The sequence below is a fragment of the Nomascus leucogenys genome, chromosome 22a (assembly GCF_006542625.1).
Source record: "Nomascus leucogenys isolate Asia chromosome 22a, Asia_NLE_v1, whole genome shotgun sequence".
In the NCBI taxonomy this organism is placed as follows: Eukaryota; Metazoa; Chordata; class Mammalia; order Primates; family Hylobatidae; genus Nomascus; species Nomascus leucogenys.
Window position 1 is genome coordinate 101,502,304 of NC_044402.1, and position 24,714 is coordinate 101,527,017.

A 24,714-nucleotide genomic window follows, 5' to 3' on the forward strand; every position below is an offset into this window, starting at 1 on the left:
TTGGGAGGCCGAGGCGGGCGGATCACGAGGTCAGGAGTTCGAGACCATTCTGGCCAACATTGAAACCCCGTCTCTACTAAACACAAAAATTAGCTGGGCGTGCTGGCACGTGCCTGCAGTCCCAGCTACTCGGGAGGCTGAGGCAAGAGAATCGCTTCAACTAGGGAGGCGGAGGTTGCAGTGAGCTGAAATTGTGCCACTGCACTCCAGCCTGGGCCACAGAGCGAGACTCTGTCTCAAAAAAGAAGGAAAGAAAGAAAGAGAGAGAGAGAGAGAGAGAGAAAGAAGAAAGAAAGAAAGAAAAAAAAAACAAAACACTCGCAGTGTTTACTCCTAACGCGTGGAACTTGTGTCGACATCCACCCTCGGTTACTGCATACTCAGTCACACAAGCCATAGCAGGAAACAGCGAGCTGGCAGCCTCACCGACGAGTCTCAACTAAAAGGGACTCCTGGCACTAGGGGTAGGGACTCAGCCTAACACAGTGAGTGCCTGCTATTGGACTTTGGTCCAGTGACAGCTGAGACAAGGCCCAGGGCGATCCAAGGACCACGGGAGGAGGTGTGGGAGAGAAGCGCCACGAACAGCGATCGCCCAGCACCAAGTCCGCTTTCCAGGCTTTCGGTTTCTTTGCCTCCATCTTGCGTGCGCCTTCCCGGCGTCTAGGGGAGCGAAGGCTGAGGTGGCAGCGGCAGGAGAGTCCGGCCGCGACAGGACGGTACGTGCCCCGCGCTAGACCCCCGCGCTGGCGGCGCCGGAGCTGTCGCAGACCCCAAGCCCCGACGCCTGGCCCTGAGTCGGCGTTGCAGCAGGCCCTGCGCGGCCGCGCCGCGCGTCCCACCCCCCGCCGCTCCTCACAGCCCTGCGCTCCGGGAAACTGCAGGTGGCCGGCAGTGACCAGGGGATGGCGGGGGCGCTTCGGAACCTGACTCAGTTTTGTAGATTCTTTATCTCGGTTGTTTACCGCGGGCTTTGCGGAATGCCCCCGCATCCGCTTCCGCCCGGCTCCGAACCCCCGAACCCCTTCTACCCGCAACTCCGCCCCGGATTCCCAGAAAGGGGTGACCTGGGCCACAGCGGTACAAGCTGCACCCCGATGGACCTGAGAGACCGGAAGTAACCCTTGGCCAACTCTGGCCGCCCCCTGCAGCCGCAGCCCCAGAGGCCCCCCCGAGAGCTTCAGTGGCGGGTCCTCAGCGTCGTGTAAACTTTGCTTAAAATGATCTTGAGAGTTGAATTCTTGGGGTGAACTGTTGAGAAGATCTGGTATTTTTCCTTTCGAAAGTTGTTGGGAACGTGGACTTTCCCAACAATTATGTGTGCGCTCGATCTCACTCAGTGGGAGCCGCCGCCCTGGAGGGAATTTCACAATAGCCTGGTCAGGGCGGTTATTTTCCAGAGCAGTTTAATGTCTATTTTGCCCAAGTGCAAAGAAAGCTTGCCTTGGAAAAGCTGGGAATGCTTGACTGATGAAAAGTTTTTAGAGCCTTTTAAAATGAACCTGTTTCTGCCACTTTTCCACCGCTTCAAAAGGACTGGGAAATGTAAAATGGCTTCAAGATGTTCTTGCTTGAGGGTGTCCGGATTTGGACAGAAGGCCATGTTCTTTTAATATTAACAGTGGCATGCAGTAGAACAAAGGCCACTGAAATTCAGGATCAGTTTTTGGCTCCACGGAGCAGGAAGTAAATTCAAGGACGCCAGAGGTCTTGCGAATATTTTAATTGGTTGACATTTGAAATTTGTTCTTAAGCAATGAGGGGTGAAACCAGTAGGGGGATAGCGTATAGCATAAATAAAGCTTTTTGGACATCAACAAACTGCCATATCTAGAACAGACAGCGGGGTCTGGAAGGTTTGACCTGCTTTAGAGAGAGATTTCAGATAAGAGGAACAGAGTTTTTGGCACTTTTCGGTTTGGTGATTCCCCTAAATAACCTTACAAAAGTTTCGTTGAACAAAAAACCTGGCTCGAGCTCCAAGATCTTATTTATTTATTTATTTATTTTTGAGACAGCGTTTCACTCTTGTTGCCCAGGCTGGAATGCAATGGCACGATCTCTGCTCACCGCAACCTCCGCCTCTCGGGTTCAAGCGATTCTCGTGCCTCAGCCTCTCAAGTACCTGAGATTACAGGCATGCACCACCACGCCCGGCTAATTTTGTATTTTTAATAGAGACGGGGTTTCTCCATGTTGGTCAGTCTGGTCTCGAACTCCTGACCTTAGGTGATCCGCCCGCCTCGGCCTCCCAAAGTGCTGGGATTACAGGCGTGAGCCACCGCGCCCGGCCCAACTCCAAGATCTAAACAAACAAGACTGGGCTGAAAGGGAGTTTTTAATGTTTACTGTTTGCTTTACATACATTTTCTTGTTTTGTTAATACTTATTTTACTTAACAGCTTTTGGGTCAAATGTCCTCGTTAAAATGGCTTTCTCTAGCGACTTTATGTTTTACGTTTCTGTTTGTAACTGACATTTGGCCTTCTTTTAACACGGTATTACTTGCTTCCTTATACCGGTTTCCAAGGTGAAGCTATTTGCAGGGTCGCTGGGTTTCCCCCTCCCCCCGAAAGTCTTAACGCGACCCGGGGTGGGCGGGATAGCGTGCAGTTTTTTGAGCCTTGGGCTGGGGGCCTCCAGGAAGCTGAAGCAGAAACTGCCTAGGCCCCTGGGGCATTGGAGGTCCTACCGCAGCTCCTAGTAGGTGGTGGGGGCGCAGCGGCGGTCCCCACTCAGTCCTGGTGGGGCCGTACGTAACTGTCCTGAGCTATGCATAAGCCCTTTGACCACTCATGGAAAATTTTAGCACCCAGAGACACGCGAGTGGCCCTGTGCAAGTTTCAACTGCGCGTGGGCGGGGAATTCCGCAGACAGGATTCGAGAATTTATGTCTTGTGTGGTAACATTTCAGCCGGTGGGCGGCGGGGATTAGGCGTGAAGCGGTTCAGTAGGCAGAGGTTCTCGGACGCCCTCCGGCGAAGCCACCTGTTGATGCTTTTGACTTTCTGTCCTTGTTCCTCGTCCCATCTGGGGCATTTCCAATTCTGGTTTTGCGCAGCAGCAGGTCTGAGCTTGTCCGGCAAGGGTGGGAGTTGGTCCCGGCGGAGATCCAGTGGGAAGAGCCGGCGGCTGCCTGGGCGTGAGTAGACCGAGAATCCTGCCCGATCCCCGCCCCTGGGCTGGTGTCGCCCTGGGCTCCTGGGACATCGGGGCACTGTCCCCCGATAGTGGCAGAAAAGGATTGAGTCCTCGCTTTTGGCCCTAGGTCTCCTTGAGCCTCCAGAGGACTCACAACACTCCGGGGCATGTTGCTCTTTCAAATACCAGGAATGGACTCTGGGGAATGGGGCACCCTTGAAGTCTGATTATTTCTTCCCTGTAGAGCCCCAGGGGCTAATTAAACTCGTGTTTATGGACTCCAATGCCTCCTTGCCTTTAATTCAGTATAATCCGACCAACATTTATTGAGCTTCTCTGGGCCAGGCAGAGTTCTGGGTGCCGAGGACATAGAAATGGATCTAAACTTGGTTCTTGTCCCCATAACCTCACAATGTGGTTGAGGAAGACTCAGCAGTTACCTACACAGGTAACTTCGAGTCAAGGCAGTTTAGACAAGATCCACTGACAGCCTGACTGGAGGAAGCCTGTGGGCCATGGTGGGGCAGTTATGACACCATGGGTTCTTTTTGTTTATTTGTTTGTTTGTTTTGTCTTTTCTTTTAGTATGCCCAGGTAACTTGCAGAACCCAGTTGTTCTTTCTTACTATAGATCGGTGAGGTGAAAAGCACTATCGTTATTGGAATGCCCTGTCTCTCCCTTACGCTCTCCTCCTGTCATCTCCCCTCAGAAGACTTGACACCCCCCACCCCGTGCCCTTTCTCTGTACTTTCATATGCTCAGCGGCTGTCTTTGCGCTTGCTTCAGGGTTGTACCTAACATTCTGTACTGTAATGCATTTTCTTCAGACACTCTTCAGTCAAGTTGTATTATACTTTTCTGAGTTAAAATACATGCAAAATAAATAGAGAAAATCTCCAGGGGTTCATTCCCTAGAGATAACTAAAGGTTTCAGTTTAATGTTGTTTTTTTTTTCACACGTGTGCTCTCAAATATAGTCGTTTACATATTTTTAAAAATAAACACTCATAATTTTTTTGGTTTATTTTCTAGTTTGCAAGATATTTCATTTTTTAAAATTGTGTTTATTTACAACCTGCTTTTTTCTAAAAAAGATTCAAGGTGGGGCCTTCTTTTCTTTTCTTTTTTTTTTTTTTTTTTTTTTTGAGATGAGGTCTTGCTTGTTGCCCAGGCTGGAGTGCAGTGGTGGTCATAGCTCACTTCAGCCTCTAACTCTAGGCTCAAGCAGTCATCTCACATCAGCCTCTGGAGTAGCTGAAACTACAGGTGTGTGCCACCACACCCAGCTACATTTTTTTTTTTTTTTGAGACAGTCTCACTCTGTCACCCAGGCTGGAGTGCAGTGGTGCTATCTCTGCTCACTGCAGCCTCTGCCTCCTGGGTTCAAGTGATTGCTTCCTTTTCTACACTTGTTCTGTATTTATATTCCTTTGATGGTCTCCACTTCTAGCCACTTTCTTTTTTCGGCGATTTAAGTTTTTGGCCCAAATAGATAAACATCTTCTACATTATTTTTCTCTTATTCTCGATACTGGGTTGCCATCTTTGGTGATTTAGTACTTATTATGAAAGAGAGAAGCTACACCACTTGATACCACTTTCATCTGTGTACTCAAGATAATTTGTGTCTTCTGCAGTGAACTCTTCAGTTGAAGAAATGAATCATTTATATGTATATTTATATACTTTTAAAAATGTAATTGAAAAATCCTCTCATAGTTACTTACTCCAAGGTTTAAAAATGCTTCCCAGGGTAATGAGTTTCTTTAGTCATGTGACTTTAGAAATGGGAACCAAAGCTTCCTTATCTACTTGTGAAATTGTTGAGTTTTTTCCTTGAACTTCCTTTTTATCTTCCCTTTGGCTTATATATCTGTGTTTTTTGTTTGTTTTTACTTGCAGCTTTCAAAAGTAGTTTTCAAAGTCAATGAGATTGTTTAAAAGAGTAGGTACCTGACAGTCTCTTGCTTGAATACTATCTGGTGAGTGAACCAAATTCCCTGAAACAATAGCCACAACTTTGAATCAAGAGTTAAATGAAAAAAGTAACTCCTTCAGCATTTACTGAGCACCTGCTGGGGCTGAGGAATGGGAGCACGTAGATCTCCCTCTGCTGTCTGGAGCACCCTTTCTGGTTGGAAAACATAGAAGCAGTGCAATAGTTTCGCCCAAAACCTTGGCCGTGGTATGCTATTGAAACCCCGTAGTTCAGATTTTATACTTGACTTGAGTTCTATTCTAAGCCATGGCTGGATTATGTTAATCTGGCAAATAATTATAAGGCTGGATTATTTTAATCTGGTAAGTAATTATAAGGTTGTGCTCCGTGATGGAGCTATTAACAAAATATGGTAGCACAGGCAAGTTGTATATAGCACAAAGCTATACCCCCAGAGGAGACACTGTATCAGTTGCTGTCTGCCTAGGCTTTCTATAAACGTGCTGGCCATCATTCAGCCTAAATGTAGAATGAGTCTATCCCTTTAACCTGGGTCGTCACCAGGAATGTAAAGGAACCTAGAACGAGGACTCAGGCAAGAGATGAGAAACTAGGGGACAGAGGAGTAGGTACCAGGGATGGTGATGAGACTGAAGCAAGTGGGGAATTTTTATTTTCTTCTCTACTTTTCTCTATTTTCCAGATTTTCTTAGAGCAAAAAGCAGGTAGTGCTTTTTACAGAAAATGAATGCTATATAAAAGTAGTTTTAAGAACTTCATATATCCCTAGTATTATGTACAATTTCTGACTTTGAACAGTTATCTCCCAAAGGGCCAAGTTTGGCCCTTTAGTTACAATGGAGAATCTGTTGTGTAAACTGAGCAAATATACCTGCCAAGTTGAAATTTAATTTAAGCCAATCTTGTCTAGATGAACTTGAGAATGTCTCCTAAATATTTTATTGCAGTAGTGTAGCATGATTGATAGTATGCTATTCTCTTGAATAGATGGGGTTGTTTCTTGAGCCACTTTTTGTTCCTTTGATCAAAACCTTGAGGAGAAGGAATGCCTGTTTTCCTGACTGCTGTTGCATGAAGTTAGACATCCAGTTCCTCTAAAGGTGGCATCAGATGGTTTAGATACCTAAAAAGAAGTGAGGCTAAGCCATAGATCTTCTTCGTACTACCTGAAGTTGAGACCTGGTCTCTGAACTCAGTCATTGCTGAAGCATTAAAATCTGACATCTTGCTTAAACTCAGGCAGCTTGACCTGTTCCTCATTTTTCTCTATCAAATAAATTGAAGCCTGGTAATAAATTGATGATGAGTTCCAAACATCCCCTTGGTTGGAGATGTTGTATTCTCCCTACTCACAATGAGGTCCTGCCAGTTTCCAGAAAGTTTTGCATGAGGGCTTACCCATCCTTTTAGAATTACATGGCAAGTCACTCTAAAGCAATAGCATTGTTATCTCATGTAGTTGCAAAAGCTTCCTTTCACAACAAGCTCTTTCTTCTGGATCCAACAACCAGATTCCAAGTATGGTATCTTAACTACACCACCAGCTCCATCTTGCTTCATTGTATGTTACGAAGGGATGAGTAAGCATTACACATGGGCTGCAATGGTCTAATGATGACTAGTCTGTTCAAGACCCAAGAGGGCTGAGATTGGCAGCCCTGGCCATTGTTTACCACAGCCTAATGAAGATGAGTAAAAGCCTATCTATCCCCAAGGATGTCCACATATGACAGTACTCAACTGAGTCTCACATAGGATAGAATAAGATAAAATACTGGAAGAGAACACAGTGCTACAAAGCAGGAAGAGATGACTTGATTTGGGGATCAAGACAAGCTTATAGAAGAGACCTCTTGAGAGATAAGATATAATTTCAGGTACAGACTGAGAGGAGGGAAGGGGCTTTCCAAATGGAGGCAAATGCTTGAGTGAAGTTGCTGGGACAGAAAAATACTGTCCAGGGAACATTGAGATATTTTTGGTTTGGAGTTAGATTATGTGAAGTGGGGATGATAACTCTTAGTGCTTCAGCTATGTATCAGAAGTTTGTCCATAGTATTATGCACAATTTCTGATTTTGAACAGAGCTATCTCCTGCAGGGCCACTCTTGGCCCTTTAGTTACAGTGGGCAATCCGTTGTGTAAGCTGAGAGAGTATACCTGCCAAAGTGAAAATTTAAATTTAGTTAAGGGCACTACATCAACTGATTTAGCTCCCTTGCTCCTGGTGACTTTGCCCATGTTTCTATATCCAATTAGATGATGATTTATGACCTTTTGATCTAGATGCTTTCTCATTTCCGATTCATTCTCATTTTCTGCAGCCTACATGTAAGTGTTAGGAACCAAGGAAGTTATTGGAGATAATGTCTGGTTGGAATTTGTGGGAGCTTCCCTGAGAGTCATGAAAAGTCTGTTCTGTCTTAGTCTGTTTTGTGCTGCTATAACAAAATACCCACAACCAGGTAATTTATAAAAAACAGAAATTTATTTCTCACAGTCTGGAGGCTGGGAAGTCCAAGATCAAGGTGCTGACATCTGGTGAGGGCTGCTCCCCGCTTCCAATCTGGTGCCTTGAACACTGCGTTCTACGGAGGGGAGGAATGCTGTGTCTTAACATGGCAAAAGGTGGAAGGGCAAAAAAAGAAATAAACTCCCTTTATCAGCCCCCTTTATAAGGGCATCTAATCCCACTCAGGAGGGAGGCGCCTCCAGGGAATGATCACCTCTTAAAGGCCCCACTTCTTAATCCTATCATATTGGCAACACCTGAACTTTGGAGGGGACACATTCAAACCATAGCAGCCTCATCAAAGAATTTTATAAAATATGACTTATAATTTTATGTCATTTTATAATTGGGATCATCTGTTGTTCTGCACGCCAATGGAGGAGGAAGGTGAATTTTGTTATGTTCAGGATGAATGCACAAAACTTCTGTGAGATGGCCACATTCTACTTTACCCAGAATTGTGCAACCTCTTCTCCTTTTAGAAACTTCTGGATGACACTTTGTTTCATGTTCATATCTCCACTGGGGCTTCCCAGACACCTGAAAGTTCAGGTTTGCATGCTGCTTTCTGCAGCTGGCAAGACAGGTTTCTCCACTGCCGCCCAGTTTGTGGGGTTGCTAAGAAATTACATTTGCATTCACGCCATGGCTCATTGGACATGACATTGCTTTCATGCCATATGATGACCTTGCTTCACACAGAGAAGCAGTAGAAAGAAGGGAATGTTAAGTACGTCTTTGGATGGCTTAGCTGGTCATGCCGCATGCTTTGCTACTGATTACAGGGAACAATATGTGCCTTTGTTACCAGATAGTTTGGAGGCAGCGCTGGTGTTCTGTGAGAAAGGTTGAGAAGCCTGACTAAACTTAACCACATTTGCTGACACTTGGTTAGGGCTAATGTGGGTACCAGGGAAGTGTGTTAAGTGCTTCAATAGAGGTGTTTTGTTTTGTTCTGTTTTTCAAGATGGAGTTTCACTCTTGTTGCCCAGGCTGGAGTGCAGTGGCACAATCTCAGCTCACTGGCAACCTCCACCTCCCAGGCTCAAGAGATTCTTGTGCCTCAGCCCCTTGAGTAGCTGGGATTACAGGCATGCAGCACCACGGCCAGCTAGTTTTTGTATTTTTAGTAGAGACAGGGTTTTGCCATGTTGGCCAGGCTGGTCTTGAACTCCTTGCCTCAAGTGATCCGCCCGCCTTGGCCTCCCAAAGTGCTGGGATTACAGGTGTGAGCCACTGCTCCTGGCCAGTTCAGGCATGAACTTTAGAAAGTTCAATTAGATGGAAGGTAGATTTGGAGAGGGTAAGGTCTGAAGCAGGGGGAACAGAATGGCTAGGGGAATGAGTTTGGATGAGAGATGGATGGTAGGCACCAGCACTTAAGGGACAGGTGCAGAAAGAGTATGCTGAGGAGTAGAAGAAAGTCAGAGAAGGGTCTGTGTAGAATATAGTGGTGTGAGCTCAGCCAAGGGAGAAGAGTTTCAAGGAGGGATTAATTAGCAGTGTCAGCTGAAGTTGAGCAGTCAGATGAAAGAGGACTTCCAAGTTTTTGGATGTGGCAACCAGGAGGTCACCAGGGCCTCAACAAGAGCCGTGTCGTCAGGGCTGGGATACTAGCCGGGGCAAACGAGGCACTGGCTTCAGGACAACATGTAAGGGGGTGCTCAAAAAGTCAGTCATCAAGATAGATAATATTTTAATGCAATATTTTAAAAAACAGACATAAATGCCAAAAATCTATGATGAACAAAATACCAACATTTTAAATAAAGACAGCGTCAGTATTGCTGATTGTCCCTTTTGCTTCAGATTCCAGTATGGCTCAGGACTGAGTGTGGCTGTGTAGAGGAGATGGTGGGTGAGGGGATCCAGGTGGAGGCATGCTGAGAAGTGAATTGTGGTTGAAGAAACTGAAGCACTAAGTACAGACTGTTACTTCAGGAGGTCCCAGCTTTATGTGAAAGGGAATAAAATGAAAGGATGGTCGGTCTAGGGGACCCTCAGGCTTTTTTGAGGGTTTTGGCTTTATTTTTTAAGACGGAAGAGACTTGCACATGTTTATGAGCTGGGAGGAGCCGTCTCTGGAGGTAGAGAGGATGTTGAGAGTAGACATAAGGGCTTAGTAGAGACAGGAGGGCACGCAGGGAGGCTTAGCCCTAGGCAAGCAGAGGGACAGGAGGGACCGGCTGGAGCAGTGGAAAGGTGGAAGGTGGCAGGAGTTTGTGCCTGATACATGGATGAGAAATGTCACTGGGGGTGGTGTTGGGATGGAGGAGAGTTGTGGAGTGTGGGAGGTTTCTTACACTCCTTGAAGGGTGTGGGAAAGGAGCTGAACAGAGTCTTCTTGTAAATGAAACTGTTGAGCAGCCGTAGGGGCCCAGCTCAGGAAACCACCAGGGTGTGGTGGTAAGTAGTTTTCAGATTGTGTTATCTCTTCTCCCTTCCTTCAGAACTTGCTACTGGAGGTGTAGGAGTGGTAGAGGCTTCCTCATTAAGGCAGGGGTGCTGGAGTGATCAACCATCCCTGTTTGCCTGGGTCTGAGGGGTTTCCTGGGACTCGGTCACCCTAGATGTTGCAGGGCTGACAGTCAGGAGGGAAAAAGGCCAGATAATTGAAAATGCTGGCCAGAGTTTGTAGCATGCGCCATCTGATTGTTGTACCTGAGTGAGTTACAGAAAACGCCACACTTTGAGACGAATTAAGAGTCCGTTTATTTAGCCGGCGGCCAAGAGACGGCTAACGCTCAAAGTTCTCTCAGCCTCGAAGAAGGGGCTAGATTTTCTTTTATACTTTGGTTTAGAAAGGGGAGGGAGGGTCTAGTTAAAACAATTTTACAGAAGTAAAGTAGGCAAAAAAGTTAAAAGGATAAATGTTACAGGAAAGTAAACAGTTCCAGGTGCAGGGGCTTTAAGACTATTACAAGGTGATTGACGCGGGGCTTTGGGCGTTATCAATCCGACGAATTCCTGGGAACTGCGGATATTGCTCGCCACAGTATCTTACCAGTTAATTGCATTATTGGATGTGCTGGGAGTCAGCTTGCACAAGTTAAGTCCTTGAGGAAGGGGCTGCCAGTGAAAGAGCCAAGATGGAGTCTGTCTGGCTGCCTTAGCTAAGGGAGAGTCAATTCAGGTGGAAACAAGGCTAAGTGATTAAAGGAAAGGGAGAGTCTAAAAACAGGGTTAGTAAAAACAAGGTTGGGCATTACATGATCACTGGGTCTCCACTGTCAGAGGGTCTTTGAGCTCAGTTCTAGTGGCGGCCTCCTGATCCTCACTTCCCTGGCTGAGGCAAGGTTGTTGCAGCAGCCCCAGGAGTCTTGTTAGAATCCCACCCCAGAGCTCCTTCCTCCAGTCCTCTCAGCAGTTTTGTTAGTTCCAGTATTAAGTGTAATTTCTACAAAAAATGCCTGGAGTATTTGTTTCCAGAACCGGATGCTCCTTTTAGCTAGTGTGTGAAAGATAACTCTGACTTGCCTAAGCTTTGTTGACGTTTTGAATAATAATTGGCGATAGTCTCATGACTTCTGCAAGAGAAATGAAACAGAAATTGGTCTCAGGTTTTAGTTGCTCTTGTGAAGGTCAGGACAGTTTGTACCAGGGTGTGGGTGTGGAAAAGAAGGGGAGATATAGTCATTAAATTAGAATATGACTGTGAGGGGAGTTGAGGGGAATTCCTTTAAAATTCTAGAAAACACACACAGGTGCCAATTTTGTCTGGCTAGGGAAAGTGAACTGCCGAAAACACTGGGGGGAGAAATGAAACTAATGGTATCTTGATCAGTCAGGAGGATTGGGTATTTGAAAGCAGGGAAGAAAAATAATTGGACTTGGATATTCCTTTGCCCCTTCATCTGAGTAAGGTAAAAGCAAGTGACTTTTCAGAAGAGGTGAAGGGGACACTGAGTCCGGCAGCTCAGGCAGGGTGGAGTTGGTAACTGATGGGCACAAATCCTTTTACTGGACTCTAAAGAACTCATTCATCTGGGTGTGATGGCTTACACCTGTAATCTCAGCATTTTGGAAGGCTGAGGCAGGAGAATCACTTGAGCCCAGGAGTTCGAGACCAGCCTGAGAAACACAGTGGGACCTTTTCTTTTTTTTTTTTTTTTTTTTTTGAGATGGAGTCTCACTCTGTCACCCAGGCTGGAGTGCAGTGGCGCAATCTCGGCTCACTGCAAGCTCCGCCTCCCGGGTTCACGCCATTCTTCTGCCTCAGCCTCTGCGAGTAGCTGGGACTACAGGCACCCGCCACCACGCCCGGCTAATTTTTTGTATTTTTAGTAGAGACGGGGTTTCACCGTGGTCTCGATCTCCTGACCTCGTGATCCGCCCGCCTCGGCCTCCCAAAGTGCTGGGATTACAAGCGTGAGCCACCGCGCCCAGCCTAGTGGGACCCTTTCTCTACAAAAAACTGAAGACCTTATGAGCTTCCCTAGTCTAAGAGTAATTTTTATGTTATTTTCTTGGCTTGGGCTTAAAAGAAACCCCAACAAAGTGGTGATTATTCAGACCCCAGCCCTACCTCTCCCTAGTATGCTCTCCTTTCTCAAGTACTCACCACCTCTAGCCACAGTGAACTGCCTCCAGCATACACACACGCTGATATTTTGCTGCATCTGAGTGGGCTGGCTCCACACGGGATCTGTAGTTTCCTTTTGATATTTTCTTTCAATGTGCCAGATGCTACCACTGAGTAATCTAGATTTTGCTGCCAAACTCTACCCCCATTAGCACAGAGGGAAGACAGTATGCCAGTGCTCTTGCTGAGCGTGCATGACTGGCAGAAAGCAGTCATGGGTGTGATGGTTGGAAGAAACAAACTGAGCAGATCATGTTTTTTAAAATGATGATCTCATTTTGTTAACTCTTGGTGGCATTGTTATATTGTTGATACTTATGAATTACAAAAGTTAGATGACTGTAAAAAAAATAGAGAATTAAGCATTTCATTTCTAGTAGTTCTGTTTGGTTCTTTTTCAAATATGTCAGTGAATTTGTATAATATCTCATTTCTTACTCTTGTGTTGAATGATTTTATTTTTGTGTTTTTATAATTCCTTCTACTGCATATATTTTATAGTTTAATTTATAATAATAACTTGACAAAATTGTGACTATTAATGAATACAGTAGAAAAGAACTTGGCCTCCTTTTCATGGAAGCTGATGGTGAGATTAAAGCACTGTTGGCCTGCGAGTGGAGTATAGATTTGGGCTGTCCAGAACACATAAAATTTGTATTTATCTTTCTGCTAAAAAAAAGTAAAATAGTCTGAGTGCCAATTTTTCCACTTTCATTGAGCACATTTAATTTTAGTAAATTTAACTTAGCAAATTTAATTTCTCCAGTTATTTACAAATAATCATATTTAAGTGAAGTTTGGATGAATGGGCAAGCCCATTTCAAATTTCTAACCTAATTTTTCCCCTTGTTTTCATGTAAAATTTTTCTATTTATGTGTTTTTATTTTAAGATAGCTCACTTCTTTTGTGGACTGATACTGTATGTAGATAAATAAATGGATTCAGTGCTTCTTTCACTAAATACAGCTAGATAAATATATAAATATACTTGAACACAAATACAAAGCAACCACTGGCAATTTAGAGTTGGGTTGTGTTTCCACTTATTTTTTGTTAATAAATTTGATTTTAACCTGAAGTATTGTCTTGTAGGAACAGATAAAGAACACGAGAGATTTAACATAAGTTTTAGCTGTGAAACTTAGAGTAGATAGGTTAGCAACTTAAATTTTGAAAGAAAATAGGATGAGTTTCAATGGAAGAAGTTAAGAACACACCCATTGCATAAGCTCCTTACCCCTCCTACCCAGCCCCCTCCCAGGAGTGAGGTCTTTCCCCAGATCCTCTGTAACTTCCTGATGTTCCACTGAGAACATCAGAAGCACTGATGGCAATTGCTGCCGTGTAGCAGTGCATTGAGAGTCAGGGCCTCTGGCACCTCCATGGGGCTCAGGGTCTGAAGACATGATCCAAACCTGACAACTTGGTGGCAGGTTCTGTGAGCATTCATGATGAAGTTGTGAAAAGGGCTTGGGGTCTAGGAGGATGGCAGCAGAGGTTTCTGCCTCCAGGTGTGAGTGAGGGGCTTTTGAAGTAGGAGAGCAACTAGAAAAAAGGAGTGGCACAGGGACAGAAATTTCTTTTCCCCATTGTTTGTTCAAGGCCACATGGGTGGAATCATTGAAGTGAAGGTTTAACCCTGTGACTCAAGTTTCCCTGGTTCAGTCAGGCTGACTGGGCTTTTCCCACTTCCTTCTACTACGTACTTCTTCCCCGTTCCTCCTACTGAGGCCATTAACCCTTAGTTGTAATTTTCCCTGAACATGGTTTACATTCTGATGAATTCTGAAAAAGAATGTGGGGTTTCCTTGCAGATGAGTTCATCTGTTGTTTCATTTCCTTTACAATGTAGGTTTTCTTCTTTGTCTCTTTGGATTAGTCTGAGTTTTTGGCTCTGTCTACCAAGGATCCCTTTCTTTAGACTTCTATAGATCCCTTTCTATAGAACTTAATCTACTTAGGTCAGGGAGACCACCCAGAAAGAAAGAGCCCATACTTTCAATCTTAGGCATAAGTTAGCTTGATAAGATTTTCAGAAAAATTCCCTTTTAACCACAGAACTCCCCCACTGGAAAAGATTCTGAAAGAAATGAAGTCAGCCCTCAGAAATGAAGTTGACTGCCTGCTGGCTTTCTGTTGACTGGCCTGGAGCTGTACTGCAAGACCCTTGTGAGCTTCCCTAGTCCAAGAGTAGGATGTCTGCTGAGGTCATCCATCAGGTTGAAGAAGCACTTGACACAGATGAGAAGGAGATGCTGCTCTTTTTGTGCCGGGATGTTGCTATAGATGTGGTTCCACCTAATGTCAGGGACCTTCTGGATATTTTACGTGAAAGAGGTAAGCTGTCTGTCGGGGACTTGGCTGAACTGCTCTACAGAGTGAGGCGATTTGACCTGCTCAAACGTATCTTGAAGATGGACAGAAAAGCTGTGGAGACCTACCTGCTCAGGAACCCTCACCTTGTTTCGGACTATAGGTAATTCATCAACTCTTCCTGAGGCTGGGTAGGTGGGAGGGAGTGAAGTGTCTCCGACTCTACTGAATGGCAGAAACGAGGATAATAAGAAGTGCAGCCACTTTACTGTCTCTGCCCACTTATCCAACTGCCAGATGATATCACTTCATTCCTGTGAGCCCTTTAAATTCTTGAAACTTGCTTTCTTGCTTTCTTTTTCTTCTTTCTTTCTTTCGTTCATTCTTTCTTTCTTTTTTTTTTTTCGAGACAGAGTCTCACCCTGTTGCCCAGGCTGGAGTGCAGTGGCGTGATCTTGGCTCACTGCAACCTCCACCTTCTGCGTTCAAGCGATTCTCCTGCCTCAGCCTCCCAAGTAGTTGGGACTACAGGCGTGCGCCACCATGCCTGGCTAAATTTTTTTGTATTTTTAGTAGAGACGGGGTTTCACCATGTTGGCCAGGCTGGTCTTGAACTCCTGACCTCAAGTGATCCACCTGCCTTGGCTTCCCAAAGTGCTGGGATTACAGGCGTGAGCCATTGCCTCCAGCTGAAACATGCTTTCTCAAAGGAATTGGGATCATATGCAGGTAGAAGGGACAGACGGTATGTGTTTGCCTGAAGGATAGAATGACAAGACGTGAAGAAAGATAGGAATGACTAAGAGCTAGTCATTCTTGCCAGCCTCTGACAGTGTGAGATCTGCAGCGGTGTTTACTAGTTCATTTTCTGTGAAGTCAGTCCTTGATAATTTGTGGTACAAAGAAAGGAAATAACAGGTCTGACAGTAATCTTCCTACCTTTGTAGAAACTCCATCATCCCTTCTGAATCCCCTTGGCCCTACCCCTGCTGAGGAAGTTTATCAGGGTGGGCTCCCTTCCTGCACTTCCTGCCCTTGGAGACTTTGGAGAGCCTGAATTGAAAATCTCTTCAGTTAACCATATCTAAGTCCCTTCAGTCCAAAGAGGAAATGGCCACTGGAGTCTGCTTTAGTTCCCATAAGCTTTGGGTTGCTCCTTCCTCCTGTTCACATGTTAATGTCTTTAGAAGTTCAGAGGGGCATGGAAGCTACTGAGAGACTGAGTTCCTGGGGAAAGGAAGATAACTTGTAACCTTAAGTTGGTGTTTTCTTTTTTTTTGAGACAAAGTCTCGCTCTGCAGCCCAGGCTGGAGTGCAGTAGTGCGATCTTGGCTTACTGTAACCTCTGCCTCTGGGTTCAAGTGATTCGCCTGCCTTAGCCTCCTGAGTAGCTGGGATTACAGACACGCACCACTATGTCCGGCTAATTATTGTATTTTTACTAGAAACAGGGTTTTGCCATGTTGGCCAGGCTGGTCTTGAACTCCCAGCCTCAAGTGATCTGCCCTCCTTGGCTTCTTAAAGTGCTGGGATTATAGGTGTGAGCCACCATGCCCAGCTGGTGTTTTTTCTCTGGACCACCAGCCTTTTATTATGTTGATAATGTGTATTTGGAGATGATAATTATTATCAAGAACTATACTAAAGAGAGCTGAAAGCAGTGTGGGCTTTGGAAAGTATATGAGATCTGAACTTGGAAAGCCTGTTTTTTTGTTTTGTTTGTTTGTTTGTTTGTTTTTTGAGACAAGGTCTTGCTTTGTCATCCAGGCTGGAGTGCAGTGGCGTGATCATAGCTCATTGTAGCTGGAAGACCTGTTTCAAGCCTCAGATCTACCAGTTATGGGCCAGGCAGGCTGGGCCAATCACTAACCTTGTTGGGCCTCTGTTTTCTTACTTGTAAAGCGAAAAATAATAATACCCGACTTTACAAGGTTGTTGTGAGCATCAGTTGTAATAATTTACTATGTGAAGTACTTTTTAAACTGAAGCACTCTACAGACAGAAGGGATTATTATCACTGTTATTATTATTATTATTATTATTTTAATCTTCCACCTATTCAGCCATCAGTTTTAATGTCAGTAATCTTCAGAGTTTCCGGGAGGCACCAACTGAGTTTCAGTGAATAGATTAGGGCAATCTCTCCATTTCCCATTTCCTTGCTATGATGAGTGGAGATTCTTCAGGCCCTCTGGGAAGAGAGGGGGAGCAGTTGAAAGGGAGTGCTAGATTTATTTATTCATCTGGTGAGTGGGCTTCATCGTGTATTGGCATGTGCTAAGTGTTTTGGTAAGCTCTAGGACAAAATGAAAAATCTGCCATCCTCAAGAATCTGAGAGCCTAACTGGGAAAATGGCCTTGATGACAATGTCATGGTAACAATACTAACCACAAGGTGTCCTTAGGAGCCCCAGTAAAGTGCGGTTGTTGGTTCTCAAAGTCTATTTCCTAGGGAAAAAAAAAAATTTTTATATATATATATGGTGTTAGCTCCAGCCACCACTGAGTCAGGAGAAGCTTTCTAGGCAAAGACATCTAAGTTCAGAATCCTTGTGATCCAGATGCCTGTACCCTTTGAGTTCAGAGGTGGGCCAGGATATCTCAGGTATTTCTTTCCTTTAGCATCTTGCAATTCAAAATATGGTCCTTGAATCAACATCACCTGAGAGCTTGTTAAACAGAAGACAAGGCTACTTCAAATTCTATTTCTGTCTTTTATGTTAGTCATTTGGGTTCTTAAGTCATTTCACTGTAACCTCTGGGGGAACTAGGGGATTCTTTAGGGAAGTTTCCATTCTCTGAGTTGTTTTCAGAAACTGTTAGTTGGCAAAGGATATACCATCTCCTATTAAACGGGCAAGGACGAGTTCCCTTTTTTGAGTTCCCTTAAGATCTCTTCCTGGGGTGATCTAGGCTTGCTGTTTTATGAGGGAGGGACACATTTACACAGGGGCAAGAACTAGTCTTTTAATCCATTGTTGCATAGGGGAGGCGTGGGCACTTGGAGTTGTCTTAGGACTGATGTCTGAATTAACTAAATGAACTTGTCTGGTTTGCAGAGTGCTGATGGCAGAGATTGGTGAGGATTTGGATAAATCTGATGTGTCCTCATTAATTTTCCTCATGAAGGATTACATGGGCCGAGGCAAGATAAGCAAAGAGAAGGTGAGTTTTCTTCTTTTGGTTCGTGGTCCCAGGAGCCTATCAGAAGTGGGAGCTACTCTTTTTGATACAGAGAGAGGAAAGCAGGCAGTCTGCCGCCACTATAGTGGGAGTCAGACATCTCAGGTGGCTTTTAAATAACATGAATGGGAAGAGAATTGGTTTATGAATTGAAGAAATAGGATAATAATATCTTCTGGTGTGGCCTTGAATGTTTCTTTCATCCTTGGATTTTATCCTTATTTCTGTAAAATTCATAGGTCTGGCTCATATGTGTTTCCCTACCTGGTTTGATGGGGGTGTGGGGAAGACATCCCATCTGCTTGTGCTGGGTGGAAACAGGAAGGAGGTGCTAGTCCACTATAGTATCGCTCTCCTACTGCCATCTATTTCTCCTCAGCTTACTCAAGGTCATTGTGGGGTCTAGGCTGCATGTAGGAGTGGGGTGGGGGGAGGTTCTTGTGACTGATATATCTGGGAAATGGTAAAAGTAGAGATTTAGAGTTGAAAACCAGGAGGCCAGATGCGGTGGCTCACGCCTGTAATCCCAGCACTTTGGGGGGGCCGAGGTGGGTGGATCACGAGGTCAGGAGATCGAGACCAACCTGGCTAACAGGGTGAAACCCTATCTCTACTAAAAATACAAAAAAAGTAGCCGGGCGTGGTGGCGGGTGCTTGTAGTCTCAGCTACTCGGGAGGCTGAGGCAAGAGAATGGCATGAACCTGGGAGGCGGAGCTTGCAGTGAGCTGAGATGGCACCGCTGCACTCCAGCCTGGGTGACAGCAAGATTCCCTCTCAAAAAAAAAAAAAAAAAAGGAAGAAAAGAAGACCAGGTAGTGGTGAAGATCTTAGGGATGTCATGATTGCTAGAAAAATATTTAAAATCCATGGCCAGGCACGGTGGCTTACGCCTGTAATCCTAGCACTTTGGGAGACCGAGGTGGGTGGATCACCTGAGGTCAGGAGTTTGAGACCAGCCTTGCCAACCTGGTGAAACTCCGTCTCTACTAAAAATACAAAAAATTAGCCGGGCGTGGTGGTAGGCACCTATAATCCCAGCTACAGGAGGTGGAGGCAGGAGAATCACTTGAACCTGGGAGGCAGAGGTTGCAGTGAGCCAAGATTGCACTATTGCACTCCAGCCTGGGTGACAGAGCAAGACTCCGTCTCAAGAAAAAACATTTTTTTTTAAACTCCAGTTGGCCTAGCACAATGGCTCATGGGCACAGTGGCTCATGCCTGTAATCCCAGCACTTTGGGAGGCTGAGCCGGGCAGATCACTTGAGGTCAGGAGTTCGAGACCAGCCTGGCCAACATGGCAAAACCCCCATCTCTACTAAAAGTACAAAAATTAGCTGGGCGTGGTGGTGGGCGCCTATAATCCCAGCTACTTGGGAGACTGAGGCAGGAGAATTGCTTGAACCCGGGAGGCGGAGGTTGCAGTGAGCCAAGATTGTGCTATTGCACTCCAGCCTGGGCTACAGAGCCAGACTCCATCTCAAAAATAAAATAAATAAAATAAAATAAAATAAAAAACATTCCAGTTGGCCCTACGTGGTACTGTTGACCTAAGGATAGGCCAGGAAATGTTTGAGAACCTATTGTTTCTAAAATATGACAATAGGTCCTCAAAATAGGCAGGCCAGTGCCTGCCTGTAACAATTCAGATAAGTCATTGCTTGAGAATTTCCTCGTGTTCCTAATGATTGTAGTTTTGTTTCTTAAGTCCCATCAAATGCAAAATGGGAAGGAAAATGAAACTAGAACTCCCTTTTTGGTTTCTCCTAGTAATTGTCTCTCCCAGCCATTTATATATATTTAAATTATGATTATTATTTTCAAAAATAAAGATAGCACTTCAGTAACTAAATGTTAAACGCAAAGGAAATAGATCCCAAAGCAATGCCTGTTTCTGAAATATCGTTCGTTCATAATCACTGTGGCCCAAGGTAAATGAATAGCAGAATACTCAAACCTTGTTGTAATTTCACTTTTTCATAACCCCCTGAGTCAGAACGACAGAATGAGTTGGAAGACCCAGCATTGATTCAAATATTTTGGAAACTTTAAAACTATAACATGTGATTTTTCTCATAAAGTCTTCCCCAGCTACATTTCTTCTCCCTTTTTCAGAGAAGCCCTTAGAGTTTTTCACTATGACACCAGCCTGGCCTTTTGGAAAATAATAAACTCAGGAGGGTTCTCTTTTCAGCCCTGCTCTTTCACGGTCCTTCTCAATGACACAACATGGCACACGTGTCTGCCTGCAACCAAGGAGCAGATTGATGACCAAAAGACTTACCACCACCTCTGTTCTGAGTAAAAATCAGGAGTCTAAGTTGCTCATGACAGAGATACCTGGTTTAAGATCACTGAAGGTCACTGAAAGGGCTCATCTTGTCACATTTTCTTACTGCTATAAATCACATGGACTGAGGTTTGCATTTGGGGCTTATTAGTCAGCCTTTTTTTTTTTTTTTTTTTTTTTTTGAGACAGGGTCTCTCTGCCGCCCAGGCTGGAGTGCCGTGGCGCAATCACAGCTCACTATAGCCTTGACCTCTGGGTTCAAGTGATCCTCCACCTCTGCCTCCTGAGTAGCTGGGACCACAGGTGTGTGCCAACACACTCAGCTTATTTTTTTATTTTTTGTAGAGATGGGGGTCTCACTATTTTGCTCAGGCTGGTCTCAAACTCTTGGGCTCAAGCAGTCTTCCCACCTCAGCCTCCCAAAGTGCTGGGATTACAGGCATGAGCTTCTGCACCTGGCCTAGCTAGCTCTATTGACATTTGTTTTTTGTTGGTGGTTCTCTTAGAGTTTCTTGGACCTTGTGGTTGAGTTGGAGAAACTAAATCTGGTTGCCCCAGATCAACTGGATTTATTAGAAAAATGCCTAAAGAACATCCACAGAATAGACCTGAAGACAAAAATCCAGAAGTACAAGCAGTCTGGTAAGAATTTTGGCCTCTCAGTGGTCTACAGGAAGTACTCTGTGCATGGGGGTGGTCATGACTGGTAAAGATTCATTTGTTGGATAGGTGGATGGAATGGAACCCGGATGACCAAAGCCTCCTTTAGCTTGTGGCTAGAAATCACGTCCCTTTATATTCTTCATATCCCAGATGTGCCAACTCCATTGCCCTGTATATTCATGATCTCTGCAAAATGCTGCCAAGCAGTTCTTAACATTTCAGTCTTCAAGAAAGAATCTGGGATCTGCACGGGCTGGCAGAGCTATGGACATTCAGGGGTTTTGCATGTATGCCGAACCCTACTGCCTTGCTCTGGTATTTGGCCTCACAACCACTATCCAACTTCGGGTGATGTCACTTGGGTCTCATACCTTCCTTGCATGTGTCCCAAGTTTCACAAAACCTCCTTATGGAAAAGAGCACATTCGATTTCTTCCTTGATAAAAGGGACCAGATTCACAATGGCCTTCTCCCTTACTTGCATTCCTTATTGTCTTTTAGACTCAGCATCAGCTTGGGCTCTGTTAGCAAGTTCACTGCCACCATAGCATCATAGCCTAAAGGGCATGGCTGAGACTCATTGATCTATAGAGCACTCTTTTACCCCAACACACCCTAAATGACTGATCAAAGATCGAGAACACAAGTAGCATTTTTACTCCATTCTTTTTTTTGTTTTTTGTTTTTTGAGACCTGCTTGATTTATTCCGATTATTTATCACACAGTGACACAACAGTGATCCCAAAGTGTGCAAAGTTAAAGCCTTCAACTGCAGCTGAGGAGAGGGCAGGAATGGTACACTTGGGGATGGTGGTGAGTCAGGAATGACAGGCAGGCGGCCATGACCAGGGCAGCCTCCTTCCCAGGGCCAGGGACTGGGGAGTGGCCTGAGGAGCAGGACCCAAGGGTAGCCCAGGGCCGGGGAAGGGGGCAGAGACCTCCCCTTGGCCTAGGTCTGGAACTCAGAAGTGCCACATGGCTGAGGGGGCAGCAGCCTGGTAAGGCAGGGCCAGGAGAGCACCATTTCCTGGGGGGCTGGGGACAGGGAGGCGCCCTATAGGAGAAGCCAGGAGGGGCCGTCTGCCCCTGGGGTTGGGGCTGGGCTGGAGCAGGCTGCAGCAAGAAAGACCTGAGACAGGTGCAGGGCCTGAGAGCTCGGCTGGCTGGGTTCAGGGGGGGCTCCTAGGGCAGCCTGGCCCAGGGAGCAGTCCTAACTCTGCAGGGGATGCCCAGCGAGGGGGGCTGCAAACCCCTCAGAGCCTCCCCTCCTCTCTCCCTGGAAAGGAGCTGGGGAACCTGTAGTGCAAATCTGTGGACCACTCAGTTATGGAGGGAGGCTGTGCCCGAAGGTGGACACTGGGGTGCACTCCCTCCACCACCTCGCCCTGCACCGCTGTCCTCAGTACAGCCACTTCTCCTAAGAGTGCAGGCCATGGATGCTGACATGGTCCGCTTCTCAAACTTGAGCTCCCCTGAGTACATCATGGACTGAAGGACAGACAGGCTGCGGGCCTTGATATCCTGGCAGCCGTGCTGGATGCCCACTATGAGGTAGGGCACGAACTTCTGAATGGACCCTTTGTCCTGGATGGAGCCCGAGACACCCTGCATGATCTTCACCTTATCCCCGTCGTTGAAGTATTGCTTCTGGCTGCTGCTGCTCTTCTCCATGGCATTCAGTGAGCCCATGTCCCGGTACTTCTTGGGCTGCATTCCGTCTGAGAAGAAGTACTCGCCGGGGGCCTCCATGGTGGCGGCCAGCAGGGAGCCCGTTATCACTATGGAGGCTCCTAGGGCCAGGGCCTTGACCACATGCCCCACGGTCTGGATGCCACCATCGGCTATGATGGGCACACCAAAGCGCTGGGTATGCTTGGCCACCTTGTACACAGCAGTGCCCTGGGGCTGACTGCAGGCCATCACTTCCTGGGTGATGTAGATGGAGCCGTGCAGCCCATGCCCATGCGCAGCCCATCGACACCAGCGTCAATCAGGTTGTTGGCCTGGGCTCCTGTCACCATGTTCCCCCCAATCACCTGGAGGTGGGGTACTTTTGTTTGATGTAATGCACCATGGCGATCTGATACACCGAGTTCCCTTGGGATAAGTCCAAGCCTATGACGTCAACGCCCACCTGGGTGAGCAGGTCCAGGCGGTATTTGTCATCCTCATGGGTGCCCACAGCTGCCCCGCACAGCAGCTCCTCATGGGAATCCTTGGAGGCCACAGGGTAGTCTCGGTTCTTCTTCAGGGCGGTGCCGGTGATAATGGCCACCAGCTCATCGCGATCATTGACGATAGGCAGCTTCCCTTTCTTGCTAAGCTGCAGGATCTCATTTGCCTCTTTCAACCTCACACTGCTGGAGCCACCACTAGCTCGATCCTTGGCGTCATCACCTCACTGAGGAGGGTGGTGTGGTCCTTCTCAGCAAGAAAGTCGATGTCTTGGGAGGCGACGATGCCCACCAGCTTGCTGCCCATGGTGCCCGTCTCAGTGATGGGGATGCCAGAGAAGCCATGCCGCATCTTGGCCTCCAGCACATCATCCACAGTGTGCGAGGGGCTCAGCACCACGGGGTGCGTGATAAAGCCCTGTTCAAACTTCTTGACCTTCTGCACCTCACTGGCCTGGAACTCTGGAGTGCAGTTGTGGTGAATGAAACCAATACCTCCCATCAGAGCCATCGCGATGGCCATGTCGGCCTCTGTTACAGTGTCCATGGGGGAGGAGATCAGCGGCGTCTTCAGCGTGACCATCGGGTCAGGGCTGAGGTCAGGTCCAACTCATCAGCTATGAAGTATGTGAATCCTGGGAGAATCAAGAAGTCGTTGTAGGTGAGTCCCTCGTCGCTGGCGAAGAGCTGCTGCGCGGTGTGGGGAAAAGAAAGAGATCAGATTGTTACTGTGTCTTTGTAGAAAGAAGTAGACATAGGAGACTCCATTTTGTTCTGTACTAAGAAAAATTCTTCTGCCTTGAGATGCTGTTAATCTGTAACCTTACCCCCAACCCTGTGCTCCCTGAAACATGTGCTGTAAAAACTCAGGGTTAAATGGATTAAGGGCTGTGCAAGATGGGCTTTGTTAAACAAATGCTTGAAGGCAGCATGCTCGTTAAGAGTCATAACCACTCCCTAATCTCAAGTACTCAGGGACACAAACACTGCGGAAGGCCGCAGGGACATCTGCCTAGGAAAGCCAGGTATTGTCCAAGGTTTCTCCCCATGTGATAGTCTGAAATATGGCCTCGTGGGAAGGGAAAGACCTGACCGTCTCCCAGCCCGACACCCGTAAAGAGTCTGTGCTGAGGAGGATAAGTAAAAGAGGAAGGAACGCCTCTTTGCAGTTGAGACAAGAGGAAGGCATCTGTCTCCTGCCTGTCCCTGGGCAATGGAATGTCTTGGTATAAAACCCGATTGTATGTTCCATCTACTGAGATAGGTGAAAACCGCCTTAGGGCTGGAGGTGGGACATGCGGGCAGCAATACTGCTCTTTAAGGCATTGAGATGTTTATGTGTATGCATATCTAAAGCACAGCACTTAATTCTTTACCTTGTTCATGATGCAGACCTTTGTTCACGTGTTTATCTGCTGACCTTCTCTCCACTATTATGCTATGACCCTGCCACATCCGCCTCTCAACACCCAAAAATGATCAATAAATACTAAGGGAACTGAGAGGCCGGCGGGATCGCGGGATCATCCGTATGCTGAACGCCGGTCCCCTAGGCCCCCTTTTTTCTTTCTCTATACTTTGTCTCTGTGTCTCTTTCTTTTCCAAGTCTCTCGTTCCACCTAACGAGAAAAACCCACAGGTGTGGAGGGGCAACCCACCCCTTCAGCGCAGTGAACCCATCCTCGACCACGTAGCCTGTGCCGCCGCTGACAGGTAGTCCGTCATGCTGCTGCGAGACCCCGCGACCCGACATAAACGCTGCAGCTGCTGCGACGCCGAGGCCGCGCCGCTGCCACGCTGCAGCCAGGGGCCGAGTGGGCCGCGTGGGCCGGGGGCGGGGGCTGCGGCAGCTATGGGGCGGGCCAGGGCGCCCTATACTCCATCCTTAAAGA

The 24,714-nt window shown here is 46.5% G+C and overlaps 1 protein-coding gene and 1 pseudogene across 8 annotated transcripts in view; one reads left to right on the forward strand and one right to left on the reverse strand.

Annotated features, from left to right (window-relative positions):
• The first annotated feature begins 326 nt into the window (after positions 1-326).
• CFLAR (CASP8 and FADD like apoptosis regulator) overlaps positions 327-24,714 on the forward strand; it is a 64,827-nt gene continuing 40,439 nt past the window's right edge. For 4 of the 8 annotated variants that reach the window (XR_004027963.1, XR_004027962.1, XM_003253930.2 and 1 more), the window contains exons 1-4: positions 327-719; positions 14,259-14,676; positions 17,573-17,678; positions 20,491-20,626. Coding sequence is in view for 5 of the 8 variants with exons in the window: in XM_003253930.2 (XP_003253978.1) it covers positions 14,396-14,676; positions 17,573-17,678; positions 20,491-20,626 (523 nt within the window). In the remaining 3 variants the exon portion in view is untranslated. Of the gene's footprint in view, positions 720-2,298; positions 3,143-13,693; positions 14,677-17,572; positions 17,679-20,490; positions 20,627-20,713; positions 24,452-24,714 lie in introns of those variants that run through there. The other 4 variants (XM_030803584.1, XM_030803581.1, XR_004027964.1 and 1 more) reach the window with 4 other exon arrangements.
• Positions 21,915-23,555, reverse strand: LOC105738866 (annotated as a pseudogene).